Below are 20,564 nucleotides of genomic sequence, written 5' to 3' on the forward strand. Positions count from 1 at the left end.
TTGCAGTTACACATTTCTTACTGATTTTAACCACAAGGTGGCGCCATAATTTACCTTTACTGTCGTGGTCTTCAGTCACAAGCAGGGCTGTTAATAATTGTAATTATTTTATTCTACATGAATATTCAATATTAAAATGGCTAAGGCCAATATTAATAAACACAGAACATAAAATAATGTCAGTAAATATAAAGATGACACAATCACACATGTTGAAAACAGATCAGTTATAAACCAGAGCTGTAGAAAGCAGTACAAATCTATAGTCCATTGGGACTACTAAAATTACAGATTTATTTATTTATTTTTTTTTTCACTCCTATGTAGACTGCTGGTATATTGACATCAATGCACAGGCCCTCTGCTAATAATCTGCTACAGAGTATTGATCAACAATCTCAGCATTGTTTGATGGTGATAGTAGTGTATTGTTCTTTAAGTTAACATCCTTGATAGGAGTCCACACTGCCTGGAAGTTGTTTACGTATCAGCAGGCTACTTAAAATGTAAAAAGAAAAAAGTTGAACCTATCAGCGACTACACTGTGCCATGTTTCTCTGTTTTACATTGTTTATCTATTTACATGATCTTTTACATTATAATTTGTTGATAGTCCATTAGTAACACAGAACACATACAGTATTTGTTTAACAATTTTTTTTTTCCAGTTTCTCAGATCAAGTTGTTCTTCACATGCACCTTAAATATTCCAAGTAAATAGTAACTTATTGTTTTTCCATTAGAACCTGTCTGGTTCTCTGCATATAGCACTGAATGACAGTTGTATGAGAATTCCACTACACCTGCAACATTCCAGAGTCTTTTGTATCCAAGAGATTTGAGAGAGTTTTTCTTAATGGAAGCTTCAAGATAAAAGATTATGTCATTTTAAAATTATTTTAAATCAAATCATTTAATGTCCTAGTATTTTTTTCTTTGGTCAACAGTAGACGAGTTACTTACATAACTACCAAGCTCAGAAAAAAAAAACAAAAAAAAAACAAACAAACAACAACAAAAAAAAACATTTACTTTTAACTATAGCACTTCCCAACAAAACTGTCGGCTAATCCCATGTTCCAGGAATTCTTCAGCCTCAGCAGTTCCTCAGATGACAATGTGTTACCATCTTGCCTTTATAAATACTCCTTGCTGGAATCACTGTGTTTCCCTTTAAACAAAATAGCAACCAAAAAAAAAAAAAAAAAAAACAAGAAATTGACACATATCCAGACTGCCAGACTGGAAAATAGGCAAAATACTAGTGTAGTTGAGTAGCTTAATATAAAAAAAAGTATAAAATAGGTACTTAATGTGATGCACAGTGTATCACAGTCTGATTTATTTTAATGAATGAAGGATCAAGATACAACTGTGCAAAAATGTAATTTGAACCTCTATTTGTACAAATTTTGCGCACTTAGCAAACTGAATCTAAATATATATTTTTTAAGTTAACCATGCCCCCATTTTCCCCATCCCTAACATGGCTGTGTGTGGTATATCACTCTGAGTGGTAGAATGTACATGTGAGGGTACTTGAGCAGGCACATGTTTACACAGATCTAACATTTCCTGTCCCAGGTCTCCTGGATTTCCGTAGTTTCTGAGCCATTAAGTTCTGGATCCTATAGCCATTGTAACAGGCTATTTTTCAGCACACATAGTCGCTTCTCCCTTCCTCTCTGAGCAGTGAAGGGACCTATGGTCAGGTACTATCCGAACTAAAGAGAGAATGGCAGTGGGACAAATATGAAAAGCACAATACTGGAATGTATTTTATTTTACAAGCGTGTGTTGTATTAATCTTGGTGAGTAATATGGCATATTTATATTTTCTGCTGTGGTTACATATATTTATTTTACTTTTCATGTTTTTGCATTGAGCTATTGCTTGTATGAAAGTACCTAATAAATGAGGTTTACTATTATTATATTAAAACGGTGCCTCAATTATGTACAGAAATGTACAGAAAGGCATAAAGCAAATAATGAAAAAATATACATGCTTTTCCTCCATTATCCATTTTGGTGGGTATTTTAAGACCTTCTCTAAGTTTTAGTCTAGTTTATTAGAATGAAATGAATATAGGTATACACTGTAAAATTAGCTTTTCAGTGTATAAATGTACAACACCAAGAACATTTTATGTCTTGCTTTTGATAAAAAAAAAAATTCCTGCTAAATGTCAGTAAAGATAGATCTGTAAAGAAAGAACTCATCCCATATGTTCTGTATTTTTCCCCATTAAAGCTACAAGCTGAAGTCATGAGATCATCATCATCTCGCCTTAGTTTTTCTTTTAAGGAACCTATATGGACTCGGTAAGGAATTCCGTTTTTTTTTTTTTTTGATATATTAGCGTTCAAATGACTGAAAACTACATATATTAATAAAATGGTAACTGTAACTGTGTGATATCTGTCAATTTTCCACAGTAATGTGTCAAAAATGCAATGCATCGAGTCAATTTTACATGCATTTCACCATTTAACCTGCAGATGTCGCACTTGTTACATTAACAATACTGGATACTCAAAATACGTAAACATACACACAAACTGAAAATGGTTTTTAATACACACACTCCAAAACTGTACAAATTGCATGAACAATACATTACCTTACCAGTCGAGTAGTTAGATGTTTATAGTGAAATCAGTGCATACAATGTTCTGCATGTACAACGAACAACCATTTCATAAGGCATTGTTGTATAGCCTATGTAAAAAGTGGAGTTTGTTTGAAGTCACCCTCATGGTGATTGGTCTTTGACTGGAAACTTTGACTTTATTTAATTGTGTTCTAGTTGCTGTAATGCAACAGGTTGTAATTATCTTACCTAAAAAAAAGACTAAGCACAATGACTGACATTGACTATATTTTTACAGTATTAGGGATATTCTAGACACACTAGATTAAAACTTTTAAAAACGAATAAATGCTTTATTTAACCTCTTAACCTCTGTAACCTCTTTATTTAACCGATGTTTAAAAGTTTTTTTTTTTTTTTTTTTTTACTAATTTCTCTGAACTATTTTGTCCACAAAAGTCTAGCTTGGCCCGAGACACAGGCCTATATTTTAATATATTTACATGATACCAAACACTTGACTGCTGCCCACGGAGCAAGTGTGAGTGGGTTTAGTGAGAATAGAGGCATGCGCAGAGGGGTGGTTGGGTGAATGTAGAGCAGAGCGCGCGAGTGAGTGTGCGCACGGATGTCACACTCCGCTTTGCGCATTTCACACTGTTTGAGTGCAGGCTGAGAACGGACGCTTGATAAACAGCGGAGAATAAATGCATGCACAGACATCAGTGCACTAGAATATCATTCGCTAAGACACTAGCAGAGTGTTGTTCGTAAACATCACGCGGGGGGAACTGTATGTGGACATTATTTCACGGCGCGTGCTGCTGGAATCGCAACTGAACAACTCTGGTCAACTCTGAGCGTCACGTTCGAAAGGGCGAGGGGTGAAACAGCTTGCTATCCCAGTCCCCGATAGAACGATTGAACAAAAAAAAAAAATAGTTTTCTGAAGGCAGAATTGCATAGCGCTTGTTAGTAACGTTAGTTTGTTTTGCGCGTGCTGCTGCTGCAGCAGCAGGCATCTCGCACACCGTTAGATCAACATCTCTACGGCCTCGGAAGTTAATTTGTTTTTCTCTTTTTAATGTTTTTGATCGCGTGAACACACAATTCTATCTATTCCCTGGACGTACCCACGCTTTAGGATGCCAGATCAAATATCGGTGTCGGAGTTTCTGTCGGAAACAACAGAGGATTACAACTCTCCCACTACATCCAGCTTCATCACCCGCCTGCAGAGCTGCAGGAATACAGTCAGTGTGTTAGAGGAGGTAAGAAGCTGCATGCTTTTCTCATGCAGCACTGCATTAGTGCATTGCATCTGTTTTATACTGACAATTTACACTAGTACATTGCATCTGTTTATAATACTGCGTCTTTACATTGATACTTTGTATTAGCATACTGCATGTTTGTTTACTTTGGTACTTAACACATTGCGTTAATACATGTTTACAGTGGCTCTTTGCATTGGTAGCCTACATTGCATCTCGCATGAGTACAGTACAAAGCATCTATTGTTATTAGTGCATTGCATTAGTTTATTACATCTGTTTACAGTTGTTTATTGCATGTTTACATTTGTCTGTTGCATCAGTTTACATTTGTCCATTGCAATTGTTCATTGCGTCTTCTTGCATTTTTCAGTTGCATCATCCTTTTACAGTGGCACATCACATTAGTGTATTGAATCTATTTTAGCATCTGCTTACATCTCTGTATTGAATTTGATAACTTTGGTATTTTATCATGCATATCATCTGTTTGCAGTGTTGCTTTACATCAATGTATTGCACCTGTTTACATTACATCTGTTATATAAGTAAATTGCATTTTTTTTACACTTTTACTTTGTATCAATACATTGAGTGTTTAGTTTAATGCATTGTGTTTTGGTGGTACTTAAAATGTATTTATATTAGTGCATTTTGGTATATTATAACATTGCATTAACACGTTGTATCATTTTACTTTGGTAGTTATTGCATCTGTTTATATTAGAGCATTATGTCAGTTCACATTTTTTAATCTGTTTGCAGTGGTGTAGTGCATTAGTACACACGTAGATCTGTTTGTTTACGTGGCTATTCTGCATTAGTACAATGAATCTCTCTCTTTCCCGTTTTTTATTTTTTTTTTCTTTTCTTTTATTCATGGTTCATTAGGATGTTGCATCCCTTCAGGTTGTGAGCAACAGTGTGCAGTGTGGGTTGCATTTTTGTTCATCCAGCTGGTCTGGCTTCTGATTGCGCTGATGATTCACTGGGCGTACAACCGTTGAAAGTCTATGCCAGCTTTAAGAGTCATAATTTGGATGGATATGTATGTTTTTGTGATTCATAACGAGTGATGTATAAAATGGTTGACTTGAATTCATGGTAAAACGCCCCTAAGAGCATGCATTTGTGCATGCATGAATTTTAAAGGGGTTATAGGATGCGATTTCAATTTTTCCTTTGTCTTTGGGGTGTTACAAACTCTTGGTGCATAAAGAAGATCTGTAAAGTTGCAAAGACGAAAGTCTGAAATCCAAAGAGATATTCTTTATAAAATTTAAGAGTCAACCACTCCTACCTAAAATGGCTTATTCTAACACGCCCCCACATGTCTACCTCATGATGTGGGAAGATTTGCATAAAGCTGACCAAATGTTCACGCAAAGAAAGAAGGCATAACTTTCATTCTCGCTGTTGCTGCTGGCGCCATGTTGTGGAGACGCTGTGTGTTTTGCTGTGAAAGCGAAGCTACTTTGTTTGGCCTTCCAAAAGAGGACACAATTAGAAATCAGTGGTTAAGGGGAAGTCGTGGCCTAGTGGTTAGAGAGTTTGACTCCTAACCCTAAGGTTGTGGGTTCGAGTCTCGGGCTGGCAATACCACGACTGAGGTGCCGTTGAGCAAGACACCGAACCTCCAACTGCTCCCGGGAGCCGCAGCATGAATGGCTGCCCACTGCTCCGGGTGTGTGTTCATGATGTGTGTGTTTGCACTGCTGTGTGTGCGCACTTTGGATGGGTTAAATGCAGAGCACGAATTCTGGGTCACCATACTTGGCTGTATGTCACTTCACTTCACACTTAAGTTGTATTTACAGCACTGTTCCAGAACAGTTCAACCCAAATATTCAGATGTGTGGAGGACAGGGACTGTTTCCTGTGAGAGTAGCCTACAATGCCAGTGTCTGTTTCTATAAAGTGGGGCAATTCCAACTTTGCAAGGACAGTCTGGCGCTTCTGACACACAGTCTGTAAGTACGTTTTCATATGTAAAGGAATTGCCACTGACGATTCAAACGCGAGTTTGGAGCAGTGTAGAGTAACTCAGCTTGTTGTTTGTCGTTTCTCACATCACAAATGCAGACATGGTTTTATGTTTACGCAGCACGATACACAACGTGTAAAAATACATTATAAGACCTTATAATCAGTAATTATATCCCCAATGGAAGCAACAAATGCCTCGTTTGTAATGGGTTTTATTGGTTTTTGTCTCATTGTGCCGGGCCACGCCACCATAGTGTTAAGGGGCGTAACATTTCCGTCACATGTTTGAGGCATTCGGCCAAACACAATGCACTGGATAGCTGGCTAATCAACCTACACCTCACTTTTCATAATGACGAGCTTTGTAAAAATCAACGCATTTCAGAAGGTGGGGCATAGAGGAGAAACAATAATGCACAGTATGTGGGAAATAATGTTTTTTTTTTTTTTTTTACCTTAAACCACATAAAAACATTGCATTACACAAAATACACAAAAATAATGTTATTTTTAGCAATGTCATATGACCCCTTTAAATGCATATTGGCACAGAATTTTGTTGAGGTTCTGGAACTCTCCAGAGGATGGTCTTATTTTGCTAACAGTGACATTCTGTAGTTAAAAGCAAGAACAGTTAACTTAGTTTCTTACTTATCTTTAGTTAGTTTATTAACTTTGGCATATTAAAATAACCTATTGAGTCGGTTCCTGCTCCAATAGCAAAAAGTATATCTAAAACTAACCATACGTATGGGTTTTAAGAAGGTATTGTCAAAACATGTCACACTAGAAGCAACATAACATCTTCATAACATTTTGCACCACACAGTTGTGCCACTTCTGCTCTTATGTGGATGACAGGAAGCTGGTCTTGCAATGATTTGAAGATAGAGTGATGAAATATCACTTTCAAGCACCACTTCCTTTTTAAAGTAAGCAGATATGGTCATTTTCAATAACAAAAAGCCAGTAGACTTAATATGCGTGTTTTCTTTTAAACCGTACCTTTGGTGTCAAAAGCAGAAGGATTTAATGACAGGTTGCAGTAAATGCTTGGTAAATGCTAAAAAAAAAAAACCTGTTTAGGTTACATTGGATAAAACATTTTGACAGGATGTAGATGCATTGCAGTTTTATTTTACATTTAAAATGAAATGCATAGTTATATTCATTGTGTCAGTATGTATTCCATGCCTTTAATTTTGGTGATGATGAAACTCCAGATCGATCCTAGCCGCAAGTTAGAGTTAGTCATGTTATTTGGGGCACATTGAAGAGATATATCCCAAATATCCCATGTGGTTTTCAACAATGTATGACTGCTCTAAACAGTGTATGACTGCTTTGTATGACTGCTCTAAACAATGAATGACATTTTGTGAAAATGTCAGAATCGCCATGTTTCTATTTTAACCAAACAGTCAGGCCAAATCTGTCTCACACTTCATTAGTAACCTAATGTTTGTCTTAAAGAAATAGTTCATCCAAAAATGAATAGGCTATTCTGTCATTATTTATTTCTATATTCTTCAATTAATTTTATTAATGTCAACATCAAACTTTGTTTATCTTACATACATTTTCGTCTTTGCATTAATTTCGACAATTGTGTGTCAAATGCTAGGATGCCTTTAAAATCTGCTGTGGTACATATCACATCTCTGGCAGTGGATTGATGTGGCATTTGTCCATGTAGCATGCTGATGTTATAGAAGCAAAGAGGCGGTGATGTTTCACTGAAAGCTTCCAACTTGGTCTGATGCTTTGCTCTAGTATGTAACATTTAGTCCTCACAGCAGTGAGTGGCAAAAAAACCCAGAGCCAGATCTGATTGACTGCATGCTAGCAACAGCAGAATCCGAAAAACAAATGCTGGCTAGATTGAGAGGGACTGATAGAGACTGGAAGACATAACACTAGTTAACTATGCTCCTAGAATGAAAGAAGACTAATACCATGTAGCCTACACCATATACCATGTAATACCATGCTTCTGACATGTACACAAACTGTGTGTGCAGAACAGGAATGGCACTCAAAAGAGGAGTGACATTTGGTTTTATCTGCAGTGTGAATGTGGCAAACAGAATTTGATCGAAAACAAGTGAGAAGAGTAGGAGAGAGTGGGAGTGTGGAGGAGGATGTAGGCGAGATCTGGCAGCCAAAGATCCGATCCTCATCCAGATTGGGCCAGTGACGCACTAGCTGCATCTTGGTGTAATATTATACCCTGTGTCCTAATGTTTCAGCCAGACAGACTAATAGTTGTGACTCACGGCCTCTCTTTATGGGATGTAAACACATATGCATTATATCACATGATGTTCAGCTCACGTTGGGGGTGCAAAGCGTATGGATACTAATCCACAAAGTCCCTGTTCCAAATGAAACACTTCATGTGGCGATCTGTCGCCACATCAAAGAGTGCCAAAACGGCATTTATTGTTTGAATTTCCTGAAAAAATTAAATAAAAAAAAAAAACATACTTTCTTACCAAAAAAAACAAACATAATATAAAACTGAAGTTTCCAACGAAGTTCCGCTCGTGCAGTGGTACACATGCGTACCGAACTGAAAGTTCCGTACCGGAAATGTTCAATTTCAAGAAAATGTAGCAAGTTTAAATTTTTATTGGACGAATCTGATTTCCTTTTTGTGTGTGTGTGTGTGTGACCTGCTGATACCGATTTTTGCAGATTCTAAATTTTCTTCCTAAGAACTATAATTGACAGCATATACAAAAAAAAATCAACTTTTTTTTCCTTCAATGGAAAAAATGTACATAAGAAATTGTTAAACATTACAATAGAAACTGCTTTTCTGCAGTTTTACTTTGCACGTCTGTCATTTTCGATCTCTCTCATGCTGCCACAGCTGGAGCCTTCTTTTTCATTAGGTGTGCTGACCGTCAAAGCTGGCGTCTGACAGAGATGAGGACTGTTTTTCATCTAAAACCTTGATACACATCGTCTCAGTTTATTACTTCAACATAACGAAAGATGTGATCAGGAAAAAAGGCATTACATGCAAATTTTTAATTCATAGAAATTTTAATAGTCGCCAGTGGTGATCTCAGTAAAAATATCACTCACAAATTAATATTTTTGATCCCAAGTCTGGAGCCCTGCAATTGGTTATATCGTTGTTGTTAAGCAGACTTTGTTTCACTGCGGCTCATGCCCACTTTTAGAGCTTGTGGTTTAAATATTCCTCATACTTTCGCTTGAAACCATTTGGGTTGTACATCCCCACAAAATTGTCATTTGGATCACTTTTGCCCCATTATCATGTCCCAAGCACCGTTTCATTTTGTGCTTGCTACATACCTCAAGTTCTCCCTTACAATATGTGCGCTGCTTTTACAGTGATATCATGCTGTCTTGTAATGGATCACATCAGAGTTCACATCACCACAGTTTCCCTGTCATCTCATAGCTCTGTATGTGCATAAAACATGACGTTCTCAATTGGATTAAAGGTGCATTAAGCGATTTTTAAAAAACGCTTTTGACCACAGTGACGGACTGAGTCCCAAAACACACTCGCAGCCAATCAGCGGTAAGGGGCGTTCCTAGTAATGATAGGGAGAAGAGAGCGCTCGGTGAGTGCACAGGATGGATATTAGCAGATCGACTATATGTAGATAGCGAGAGATGGCAGATAAACAAAAGAGGAAAATTTTGGGAGGAACAAAACATTAAAAAGAAGGGTGATGATCCGGCAAGAGACAGGACCCGTGTAAAAATCTGAGCAGCGGTGGAGAGAACTCAAGGAGCAGAAAGGCCTGGAATCAGATGCCAAGGGTGCTTTGTTTCTTCTTGATAGATGAGTTACATTTATTTCACACAAACACACAACTTCTCCTTTTTCTCTAATGCTTTGAATACATCACGCACAGCAGGCATAGCAAATCCTGCCATCGTCGCTGCCAGGGTTTGTGTATGTACATGTGGGCGGAGTTATCAAAATAGGGGCAAGGTCCTGTTGGGGTATGGACATGTTTGTTTTGGTGCTTTCAAATTTCAACATCATTTGGCAAAAATCACTTAGTGCACCTTTAAATGCCTCATTTTTCTCTACATGTTGTTGCCCACTCTCAGAGCATTGGTTTTGTTTACCCATGCCACAGGCAGCATTTTTTCATCATAAGGAGGAAAAGTCCCCTTCATGAATCACCTCTCTGGCTGTTTGCCTCATTGCTCTTTGGGCCATGGCCTAAACGAAAACCATCTGTGGGGTTCAGGGGGCCGCCATGTGCACGGGCATTGGTGACTGTAGCTGCACCGGAATTTGAGCATGGAACGCTGAGATCACATGACATGATCTTTTTCTGATTGTAAGAAAAGCTCCGGCAAGGCATAATGTGTTTCTGTCTCAAACAATAAGCCAGTCCTCCGGGAATTAGCCCATTTGATGAATTCATTCTTGACATAACATGAAATGAAATGTATTCTTTTGGGTCCATTGTAGCTTTGTGTAGTGTAATGTTAGCTCTGTTTAAAGCCAGCAGATGTTAGTGCATTGTGGCTCTAATTGATGGCCTCTGACCCTGTAAATACCAGATGGAATTCCAGCTTTCATTCAGAATTGTGGAGCTGAACCTGTAAAAGGGATGACAGGAAAATGTTGCATTTTTGAATATATTTACAGAAGGAACTCTTCACTGAGCATTGTGATTGCCTCTTGGTACCTAGGATAAAAAAAATGGCAGTGAAGTTGATGCTTTTTCTTTTTACTCCTGCATCAACCTTGCTTAACAGTAAATAGCTGGTTTGAGAGTTTGGTTGTGGACAAAAGGGGGAAAAAGCATAAATGAGATTTTCTGTTTTGGATCTATTCTAGATATATGAATTTATTCAAAAATACATTTAAACAAATAAACAAAAATACACAAATGCTGTTCAATATATATTTTCTGTATTGAGCTAGTTTTAATTTCCGTATTAATTTTTGTACATGGGGGGATTAGAGACAAAAATGTTAGTTATGCAGCTGTCCCTTTATAAAGGTAAAAGACTACAAAATTGAAATCTTAAAAACATTCTATTATTTGTTTAATTTAATATTTTATATGTAAGTAAATATATTTATAGTAATAATGTTCATATAATATATTTTATAATAATATTATATTATACTGCTTATAGTTACTGCTTTGTAAAATTTACTAAAACCATGAAACGGCACCCCTGTGCATGTAGCAAGGTAAATAAGTCTTAAAATGTTGTGGACATTTCTAATCTATAATAATTAACTTTATTTCTTGAAATATAGCCTATATATTAGTGTTGTGCCGAAAGACAATAGTATTGTGTATCTATGATAGTCAGAGAGATCACATGATGCCTTTAATGATAGCAAGATGATGATGATGATTATTATTATTATAAGGCTAGTATTATCTAATTAATATTAAGGCTTATTTGTTCCATCATATTTCTTTTTATGCATTTTTACAGTGTTGCATCTCATTACCAATAACACTCAAATCCACTGAGTTTATGAATGCAATGGCCAATCAGAGGCGTTCAGATTAGTCATCAGTCAAGTCAAGCATAGAGTCAAACAGGAAAATAGTTTGTGAATAATGCAAAAAGACAATAACATCATCATCTTTCAGCTAAAGTCAGTTCATTGATGATTTAGTGATGTCATCGTCCAGTTCAGTTCTCTTCCAGTACTGTTTGTGTCAAGCGTCCCCAACTATGCAAGCCAAAGGCAACAGTGGCAAGGAACCAGAACTCCATCGGTGACAGAAATGGAGAAAAAAACCTTGGGAGAAACCAGGCCCAGCTTGGGTGCCAGTTCTCCTTTGGCCAGATTAAATCACTGTAAACCCCGATAAGTTAAGGCTGCCAAAACAGGTGCAGAGGACTGGTCTGGTTCTCGTGGTCTTGTGTCGATGGTCGTCAAGGTGATGAGGTCTTCACAGGGGATCTGTCTCTGGGACGCATCTAGTTGACTTGGTCTCCGCTGACATTCAGGGCTGTAGAGGTTGTCTCTAGTAGGGGTAGGCGCCATACCGGTATGAATGTGACTACCGGTATTATGTTGTTCCATGATATGCATTTTGCTATACTGTGGATACCATTTTATATTCATGAATAAAAATGTTGCATTTATATAGTTTTGTTCAATTTGGTACACTTTGCCAATTATAACACAAAGGACGATAAAGAGTCAAGGCTGAATATTTTTGTTCTCTGTGTGTAACGCGGTACTACACAGGCATTAGTAATCAAACACATAGAGCAGTGGTTGTCAACCCTTTTTGGGCCAGTGCCCACCTACCCATTATTCAGGTCCCTCAATGCCCCCCATCAAATAAAACATAGTCTAATTTTCTTCACTGACTATTAAAGTTTATTATTATTTTGTGTTTATAATGAGGACTGTTATTATATTTACAGTAGCATTTAAATGTATGGGGTCATTACTTTTTTTAAAGAAATTACTTTAATTCATGGATCCATTAAATTGATGAAAAAAAAATTGAAATTCAAGTTTTTCAATTCAATTCAAGTTTATTTGTATAGCGCTTTTTACGATACAATCATTGCAAAGCAACTTTACAGAAAATTAAGTTTCTACAATATGTTCGGAAAAATCAATAAAAGACGTAAACAAACAGACGATTAACACTATTAACAGCAATTATGCAATCAAACTTATAGCAAAATGTGGTAGTTCTGTATGTTGTCTCTGGGTTAGCATCTTCTGAAATGACAGTGAAAATCATTTTTTAAATCGATATGTTTTTCTTTTTTTGTACATTGCAAGTGTTGTTACAGACATGGTATGTCAGTCTTGTATATGTTTTAAGAAAATGTTATAAAAATAATATTACAAAAAATTTATTATTTGAAAATAAGTGCAATAACATTCATTTACAGATTTTTTTAAGCATGTTGGCGATTTTCATTGCTACAGATTTGGTGATGTTGTTGCACTAAATTTAAAAAGACTTGATAATTCTATTTAGAATATATCCACTGGGGCATTTTTACAGAAGAGATTTTAGTTTGTTCTTCCGTTCCTGGCAGAGTGTGTGGAGTGGATTGGGAGCGGAGCGAGGAGTGGATTTTTTTTTTTTTTAAGTCAGAGCATTGTAATTATCAGTAACTCCGAGAGCCTCCACTACCGCTCCATCACGAGCAGAATTAATGCCAACAGCCCATAATTTAACCCCATTTTATCAAGAATTCACACATTAAACATCATTAGCTAGTTTGACAGATATGAGGATCACTCAAATCAGAAAGAAGGTGAAGGTTATAATGACGGCGATGGACAAGTGCGGGAGGTTATTTCTCAGGTGTGTTTGTTTGTAGCTTGTGGATACTACTCATAATTGATTGGATGAATTGTAATTTTTTACACAGTTTATTGTAGAGGTAGTTAATCTCCAAACTAATGTTCTGCTACACTGCATGCGCACACAACGCACTAGCTTGCACATAACGTACAGATCGTGTGCACATAGAAACATTCAGGAGTGCAGAAAATTGTCAACACTGTCCTGTGATTTATCATCTTAAAAATTGACAAGTTACAGCATATTCTTCATATTCATTCATATTTGCTGCACAGACAAGTGAGGTAAGCAGTAATTTTTAGTGTTGTGTATTTATTTTTCATTTAATATAAGTTCTGAACAGAATGTTGTGATATTTCAAAACACTGAAATGCTTTAGCCGAGGAGCGGGAAATTGTGAAAGCGGAGCGGAGCTGGAACGGAGTGATTATTGAATGCTTGGAGTGCGGAGGAGAATTTTTTGCTCCACATTCCACATACTCTGGTTCCTGGAACTCATGAGCACCGTTTTTACTGTTGTGATATGTGTGGATGTTTTCAATTAGCTTTCAGTGAAAAATAATGGGCTAATATTTATCTCTTAGTTGTAGAAAATACCCTGTTTTTGAGAATATATTGATTTTTTTTTCTATACTTTCATTTAATCCAAACTGTGTACATATTTAAATTCAAAGGGCTTTTAAAATCTTCTAGAGTTGGATGATTATAATGCCAATAGCACGCTCGGTGCGTGGGCGTGGTCGCATTAGATATAATGAAGGGAGACATGAAAGACTGGACATCACATTGGTTTCATATGGATTACTTTATCACAGAATATTTGTTTTTGGTAGCACTTGCTCAGTTTAAAAGTAGACATATCAAGCTTTCTATAGATATATTTCTCATGTCTCTTCGTTGAGTATTCACTGAGTTACAGTTCATTTAAATGACGTGTTTCTAAATGAAGATCACTGCAGATCAAGGCTGCAGACAGCGCACCCTGTTTGTTTTCTTTATTTTATAAATGCACAAAGTTTTGTTGTTATTATGTGTGGATACAAATAAAAGTAGACCCTTTACAAGTTCTTTTTGGTGTTATCAGGAGAAGATGCCTCAAAACGCATGTTTGCGTTAGTCGGCCCCAGAGGGTTAACCATTTGTACATTCTCTAAAATGCATATTTTAGATTCACAGTTTGCCATCGTCGGTCCGACGGCGAGCGACGGTTGGGCTAGTTTGTTTGGTGTGTCCCACTCATCGTTTGTTGCGGCGATTGGGCTAGTCGGCTCTCGTCGGGCTCACATTGCCGGCAGTTTGCTCGATTCAACATGTTGAATTGGCATCGGGGGTGTCGGGGACGTCGGGGCCGTCGGCGCGAGTGAGAGCTCTGATTGGATGTTCAGTCTAGCGAACGAGTCAGTGCCGAGAATTAAAGCAAAAGTGATGAAAACAAGCATGTTAAGAAAGGCGGTATACAGACAGAAGGCTAGTTTTTTCCAATCATTTAATGTGATGTCAAATTTCGATTATTTCCATGATCGACGTCCATTAACGATCAATAATCGATTAATCGTTAACCATAATGCTGCAACAATGCGTCTATTGCGGTTTTAAGCTCTAAAATGCTCGGGCTAAAATGAATAGACATTATGAATGATTTCATAAAATGAAAGAGCGCGCAATACTTTTGAGGTAATTTTACTTTGTTGACCGTTTCCAATCCCGCACGGATGACGGGAATCCCGCTGAACGCCGCCTCTTTAAATGGTATTTTGTGGTGCTCGTTGTTGTATTTTAAAAAAACAACCACAATTGCAATGTTTTCAACTAACATTATGGCATTTAAAATAAAATTATCCCAAACGTAACTGTGGCGCGCGTGTGACTGCGCTGCGCATTAAGTGAACTGCTTACATCGGCGTTGACTGCGATGTGAGCATGCGGTCCGGTAGGCCTATTTGTTTTTAAAAACCCGTCATACAGTGCATCAGATCGTGCATGCAGACGCGAGCGAGCGCGGCTTTGGCTAAATTTATTTGGAGGTTATTGCTCATGTCTCATTCGGCATAAATCAAATGTTTCCATATTCGCAATGCATTTGAATGTTAAACTATTATTTATAATGGTAAACTAGGCTTGTACTTTACATGCATTCGCATATAGACGGAAAAGATAAATCCTCGTCGTGAGCACGAGTTGGCATAGCTCTGATTGGACTGGTGTAACCTTTAAATCTTTAGTTGACTATTTTATTTTGAAATGAACAGACTGCATGTGAGTTTAAATCGCTAGAATATACGTGTGCAGCAGGCTCCGGCGCGAAGTGATGAAACAAGCATGTTAAGCAAAGTGTTTTTTGCTTTCATTTGTGTATACAGAAGACATGTAAAGCAAAACAAACAGAATTTGTCAAATTTTTTTCCGTGATCTTTGGAGCCAATCACACTTCTTAATACACAATTTCGCATGTTTTTAAAAAAAAAAAAACCATAAATTGTTATTTTTATTTTGGGCCTATGCAGCCGCTTGCTAAAATGAATAAAACTTGTGATCAATGTCGGCCTCACCGTAGTGATATTCGCGTGGGGGAAAATCGTGTCTGTCCAAGCGCCTAGAATCGATGTAATCCAAAATAAAAACGTATCAAGCGTTTTGAAGCAAGCATGCTTTGACAAGTGTGGTATAAAAGCTTTGTTTGTTATGTTAGATCGCGAGCATGCCGCTTGCTAGCCATAGTCTTCATTTACGCGTTTTGTTCTCCGGTTGGTCACACGAATTTCCACAAATTCAATCTTTGTTTAATTCGCAGGTTTTTCGCACTCTCTTTTTATTAATTTGCTCCCTTATTTCACTTAAAACATGGGTTATTTAGGGAACAAAATTAATGAAACATGGACAATTGCCACAAATAATATTTAACAAGTTGAAGGAATGAATAACGTTACTATTGTCCTGTCCTGTGTCTGAAAGCGCACGATATGAAACTCTGTGAAATGACTCTACATTTCTATTGTTTTTTTTATGCTTTTATGTTGTTTTCTATTTTAATGCAAAGAAATCGCACGTGAATTGAGTTTTTAACGCTACGGTTTTCGTAGTCTGCCGCGGTGTGTTGCGCATGAGCCGCACGCAGCTCAACATTAAACCGGTTAACCGCGCCTTAATCGATGCATCTATGTTAATCCAGCGCGTTTGACAGCCCTAATTTTGGTCCGACGCTGCCAACGCGAGGTGACAACACCGTCGGCTTTCATCGCCGCTAGTTCTTTGAAGTCAGCTTGGTGTGTCCCGGCCTTAATATGTACTCCTGTTTTTTTTTTTTTTTTTTACCCTAATAAAAGTTATAGGAGCATTAAATAGTAGGGATGTGACGAGATCTCGTGGCATGAGATCTCGCGAGATCCAGTGTGTCTCGTGAGATCTGACTGGTCTCGCAACAACGTGCCGATATCCTTGCAAAACAATTTGCAGTTTACATTAGAGATGCACAATGAATCGTTTAAAGATCTTGATTCGAACACCCACGCAAGCTTATTCCTGAATGACAACATTTCAGCTATATCTATTACGACTGTTTCACATCGCGAGTGTCAGTGGAGCATGAGAAGCACGTTTTGTCGCTGCCCATGTTAATGAATAATTCAGGGTCCTCCTGATCCTGATGCTGCACCTGATGAACATTTTGTCAGAACCACTAGTAAATTATTTTGGTTAGTTTTCTAAGCTTTTCTTCTTCAAAATCGTGATCTCCAATTTATATAAATAAAAAAAGATTCTCAATTTATCCAGAATAGTGCAGCTATAATTTACATGTGGTTTATTGCTGTATATAATTCATTAAAATAGTAGTTTAATTTCATAAAGCTGAAAGTTGATTTCAAAATGCACCTAAATTTTTTGCATTTTGTGTTTTTCAGTTGAATAAAAGACCATTTTCCCAATATATTTCATCAAGGATTTCTTTAAAAAAAGTCTAAAAATCTTCTCATCTTGTTCTCGTGAACCCAGTGTCATGTCTCGTCTTGTCTCATGGGATAAGTGTCTCATCACACCCGTTAAATAGTTAATAAAGAAACTTCATTCCAATGCTCATTATATTAGCGTTAGCCACGCTTATGCTAACGATTAACTACTCTAATAACAGCGATGTTCATTTCAATCCGACATCCAAATTAAAATATAGAATAATATTCATAACAGAAACGATGTTTCCCACAGATTTGCACTCTTATTTGTGGCGCATATATATGCAAATTCATTATATGCCAGCAGGAGGCGCTTGTAGAGCAGGAGAGATAGAGGTTTCCCCAGTAACGGCTGTAATTAAATAAGGCACACCGCTCGTGCTGCTATCAGGCATTATTACTGTTACACGGCTCTGTGGAATATGTGATTCTGATTGGTTAGTCGTGACATGGTATGTTATCCAAGGTATGTTATCCCTTGATAACAACCGGTAAAAGCTAATAACACAGGCTCATCTAGGTAACAGCAGTCTGCATTGTACTCTTGCTTGAACAATCTTTTCTTGGAGGAAGCTTTGCGTTTGTTTGGCTAATAAAATATTAAAACTTGATTCAAAATGGTGTACAATTATTTAATTATGTCATCCTGGTATTCGCTCTCGTTTCATACAAACGCAGCTGTTGCCATATTGCTGCGATTGTTTTGTATGCTGTAATGGATTATGAGAGAACTAATAAACTGATAAGTTTTTAAAACATTTTCGTCTTAATTCTTTTATTGCCTTAATTATTTTTGTGGTGAACTGTTGTGTAATAAGTGGTTTGACTGCACCATTTCCCTTAAATGTCCGTCTAGTTTGAATTTGCTGCTTGCTCGCAACTGCTATCCTTATGGAAACTTTGCGTTAAAATATTTCAACTGAAATCAATATTTCGCACCTAAGTATTTACTTATGTGGCAAGTAGTTGTGTAATAAGTAGGATAATGTACATCCAGCCGGTTGTTATCTCAGAATAAACCCCTTCAGGCTGATACAAGATGATCCTGATCCCCTGTTGGGGTTTATTCTGAGATAACAACCGGCTGTATGTAGATTATCCCTTACTTACAGTCAAGATGAAATGAAAATGAAGACAGTCGGTTTCCTTCAGAAATACAGTGATATAAAAACACGGGTTTCGACTTTGACACGTGCAGTGCTCATGTTTATTCAATGATGTCAAATCCTTTTGGGAAATCTACTTGTGGTGGGCCACCACAAATAAATCAATGAATGGGAAACACTTCTAAATATTAAAAATTAAAATGAAACTTACCTGCTTGAACTCTTTCATTTGATCTGTGTGTCTGTCTTTAAAGTGTTTTGTTAGTTTGAGGTGTTTCCTCATTTTGAGGTCGCCATGTCTTTTATGAAGAGAGAACGCATCTGCACACCTTTCAGATAGCGCATCAAGAACCGGGTTGACCGGGAACTCCGTACCACCAGTACTTTAAAAAAAATTGGTACCGTAACGTTTTCATTTTTTTTTTTAGTACCGACTTGGTACCAAAGTACCAGGTCTTTTGACAACATAGATGTAAGTATAAGATATGTATTCATCATTCAGTGTAGCTTCACTGATTATAACGAGTGTTTTTTCAATGTGCATAAAGTCGCGCTATAGTGAAGTCAGTCATGATGTTCTTTGATAATGTAAATGTTTTTTGTTCGTTTTCTATAACTGCTGTTTGAATAACTGAGGAAATGTAAGCATTATAGTTAGTAATTTAAAATGTTTTTATTAAACTATTATCATGTTAAATACAAATTTATTCATATTAAAAAAAAATTTATGACATGACATCCATATCATGCTACTTGACTGAAAAGATATGATGTTTAGTTAATAGATTACACTACAATAGGCTGCTATGAAATTAAGTAAATAATGAATAAATTAGCACTTCTATGAAATTAAGTAAATAATTAATAAATTAACACTAGTATGTATATGTATATCTATATCTATGTATATCTATATCTACTGTGTATATATATATATATATATATATATATATCACTTTAAATGGTTTCCCTATTCTTCTTTTTTATGGACACACTTATTTTTCACAGACTCTTATACGAAGATGGACAGGTTGCCCTTATCCTCAAAATCCTCAGTCAGTCAGACAGACAGTCTATCAATAAAACCCAGACTACTTAAAAATGGTTTGACTTTTAGTTAAATGTGTTTTGTGCCATTTACATTTGTGAATTGGTTGCTGAAAGCATGAAAGTATTGAATTAATACATATCTTTGTTTTTAAAGGACATAGTTTTTGTAACAAACATTTTGGTACTGTGTTAGGGCTTTCTTTCATGTCCAGTTTTAATTCTGGTCCCTGAAGCAAAACCAGTTGGGAACCATTGATCTAGAAAATGTCATTTATGTGAGAGTATTTCTATTATTATTTTTTCTCTAACTTCTCTAACTTTTCTTTTTCTCACACATGCATATCTCATTCAACTGAGAATTTGTGATGTTGTGTGCTGCATAGATGTGGCAGAACTTCAGTTCAGCACATTTACAATCTCTTTTCCTCCTGACAGTACTCATAAGTGCAGTCGCTCTCGCTCTTCCAAGGGACAGCTGTCTCTTTTTTTCCCTTTTTTTCAGCAGAGTCATTCTCCTGTGTGTTCACAGGGTAAATTATGCAGAGGTACAGAGTGAATATTTAATGGTGTAACCTGAGGGCTGGAACAGGCCCACATGGGAACCATCAGCACCTCCACTGCATCAGCCAGGGCTCTTCTGCACTGTACTATGATGACATTGGAATAGAATCTTAGAGTAGATAACATCCTAGAACTTGGAGACCCTAAATTGCCAGTATTACACAAAAATGAATTTCCATGAGCTTGGAAGAGCCTGTGTAAATGTATTCAGATGACAGATTAATTACAGGATACCCAATCCCTCTCTCTAATGAAAGATGGAGCATTTTTCTAATTCACTTTTAAGTGTCTATTTCCCAGAAGAGCCAAGCAAACAAACTTATCATAAAATATAATGTAATAATGCAATAGTTAGGAGTATAGAATATTTACATCATGTACTAACCAAAAAAAAAGAAAAGAAAATGCACTTACCCAGTTATTCCAAACCTGTATTTTGACTGTTCAGAATGTTTCAGCTGTTTCTGTCCAAACATTGAAAATCAATGGGATACAAAACAATGGAGTTTGGACCCCATTGACTTATTGCATGGAGAAATATATATTTTTACATATATATATTTTTTTAAAGGTTTGCAACAGCATGATGTTATTTATTTATGGCTATAGTACTGTATACCACTTGGTTAACTGCTAGTTAGTCAAACTAGTTCTATAGTACTGTATATATTAATGTTTTGTATTAGCTTTAATTTTTGTATTTTAATTTTACTAATTTTGCTTTTATTTA

General features: G+C 36.7%; 1 protein-coding gene across 1 annotated transcript in view; it reads left to right on the forward strand.

Moving 5' to 3' along the window:
• Positions 1-3,146: 3,146 nt before the first annotated feature.
• The window catches only part of LOC109067964 (arf-GAP with SH3 domain, ANK repeat and PH domain-containing protein 1-like), a 93,055-nt gene continuing 75,637 nt past the window's right edge, over positions 3,147-20,564 (forward strand). The window contains exon 1 of the mRNA XM_042714163.1: positions 3,147-3,865. Within this exon, the coding sequence (XP_042570097.1) occupies positions 3,740-3,865 (126 nt within the window). The 5' untranslated portion in view covers positions 3,147-3,739. The remainder of the gene's footprint in view (positions 3,866-20,564) is intronic.

This window comes from Cyprinus carpio, chromosome A24 (genome assembly GCF_018340385.1).
Source record: "Cyprinus carpio isolate SPL01 chromosome A24, ASM1834038v1, whole genome shotgun sequence".
In the NCBI taxonomy this organism is placed as follows: domain Eukaryota; kingdom Metazoa; phylum Chordata; class Actinopteri; order Cypriniformes; family Cyprinidae; genus Cyprinus; species Cyprinus carpio.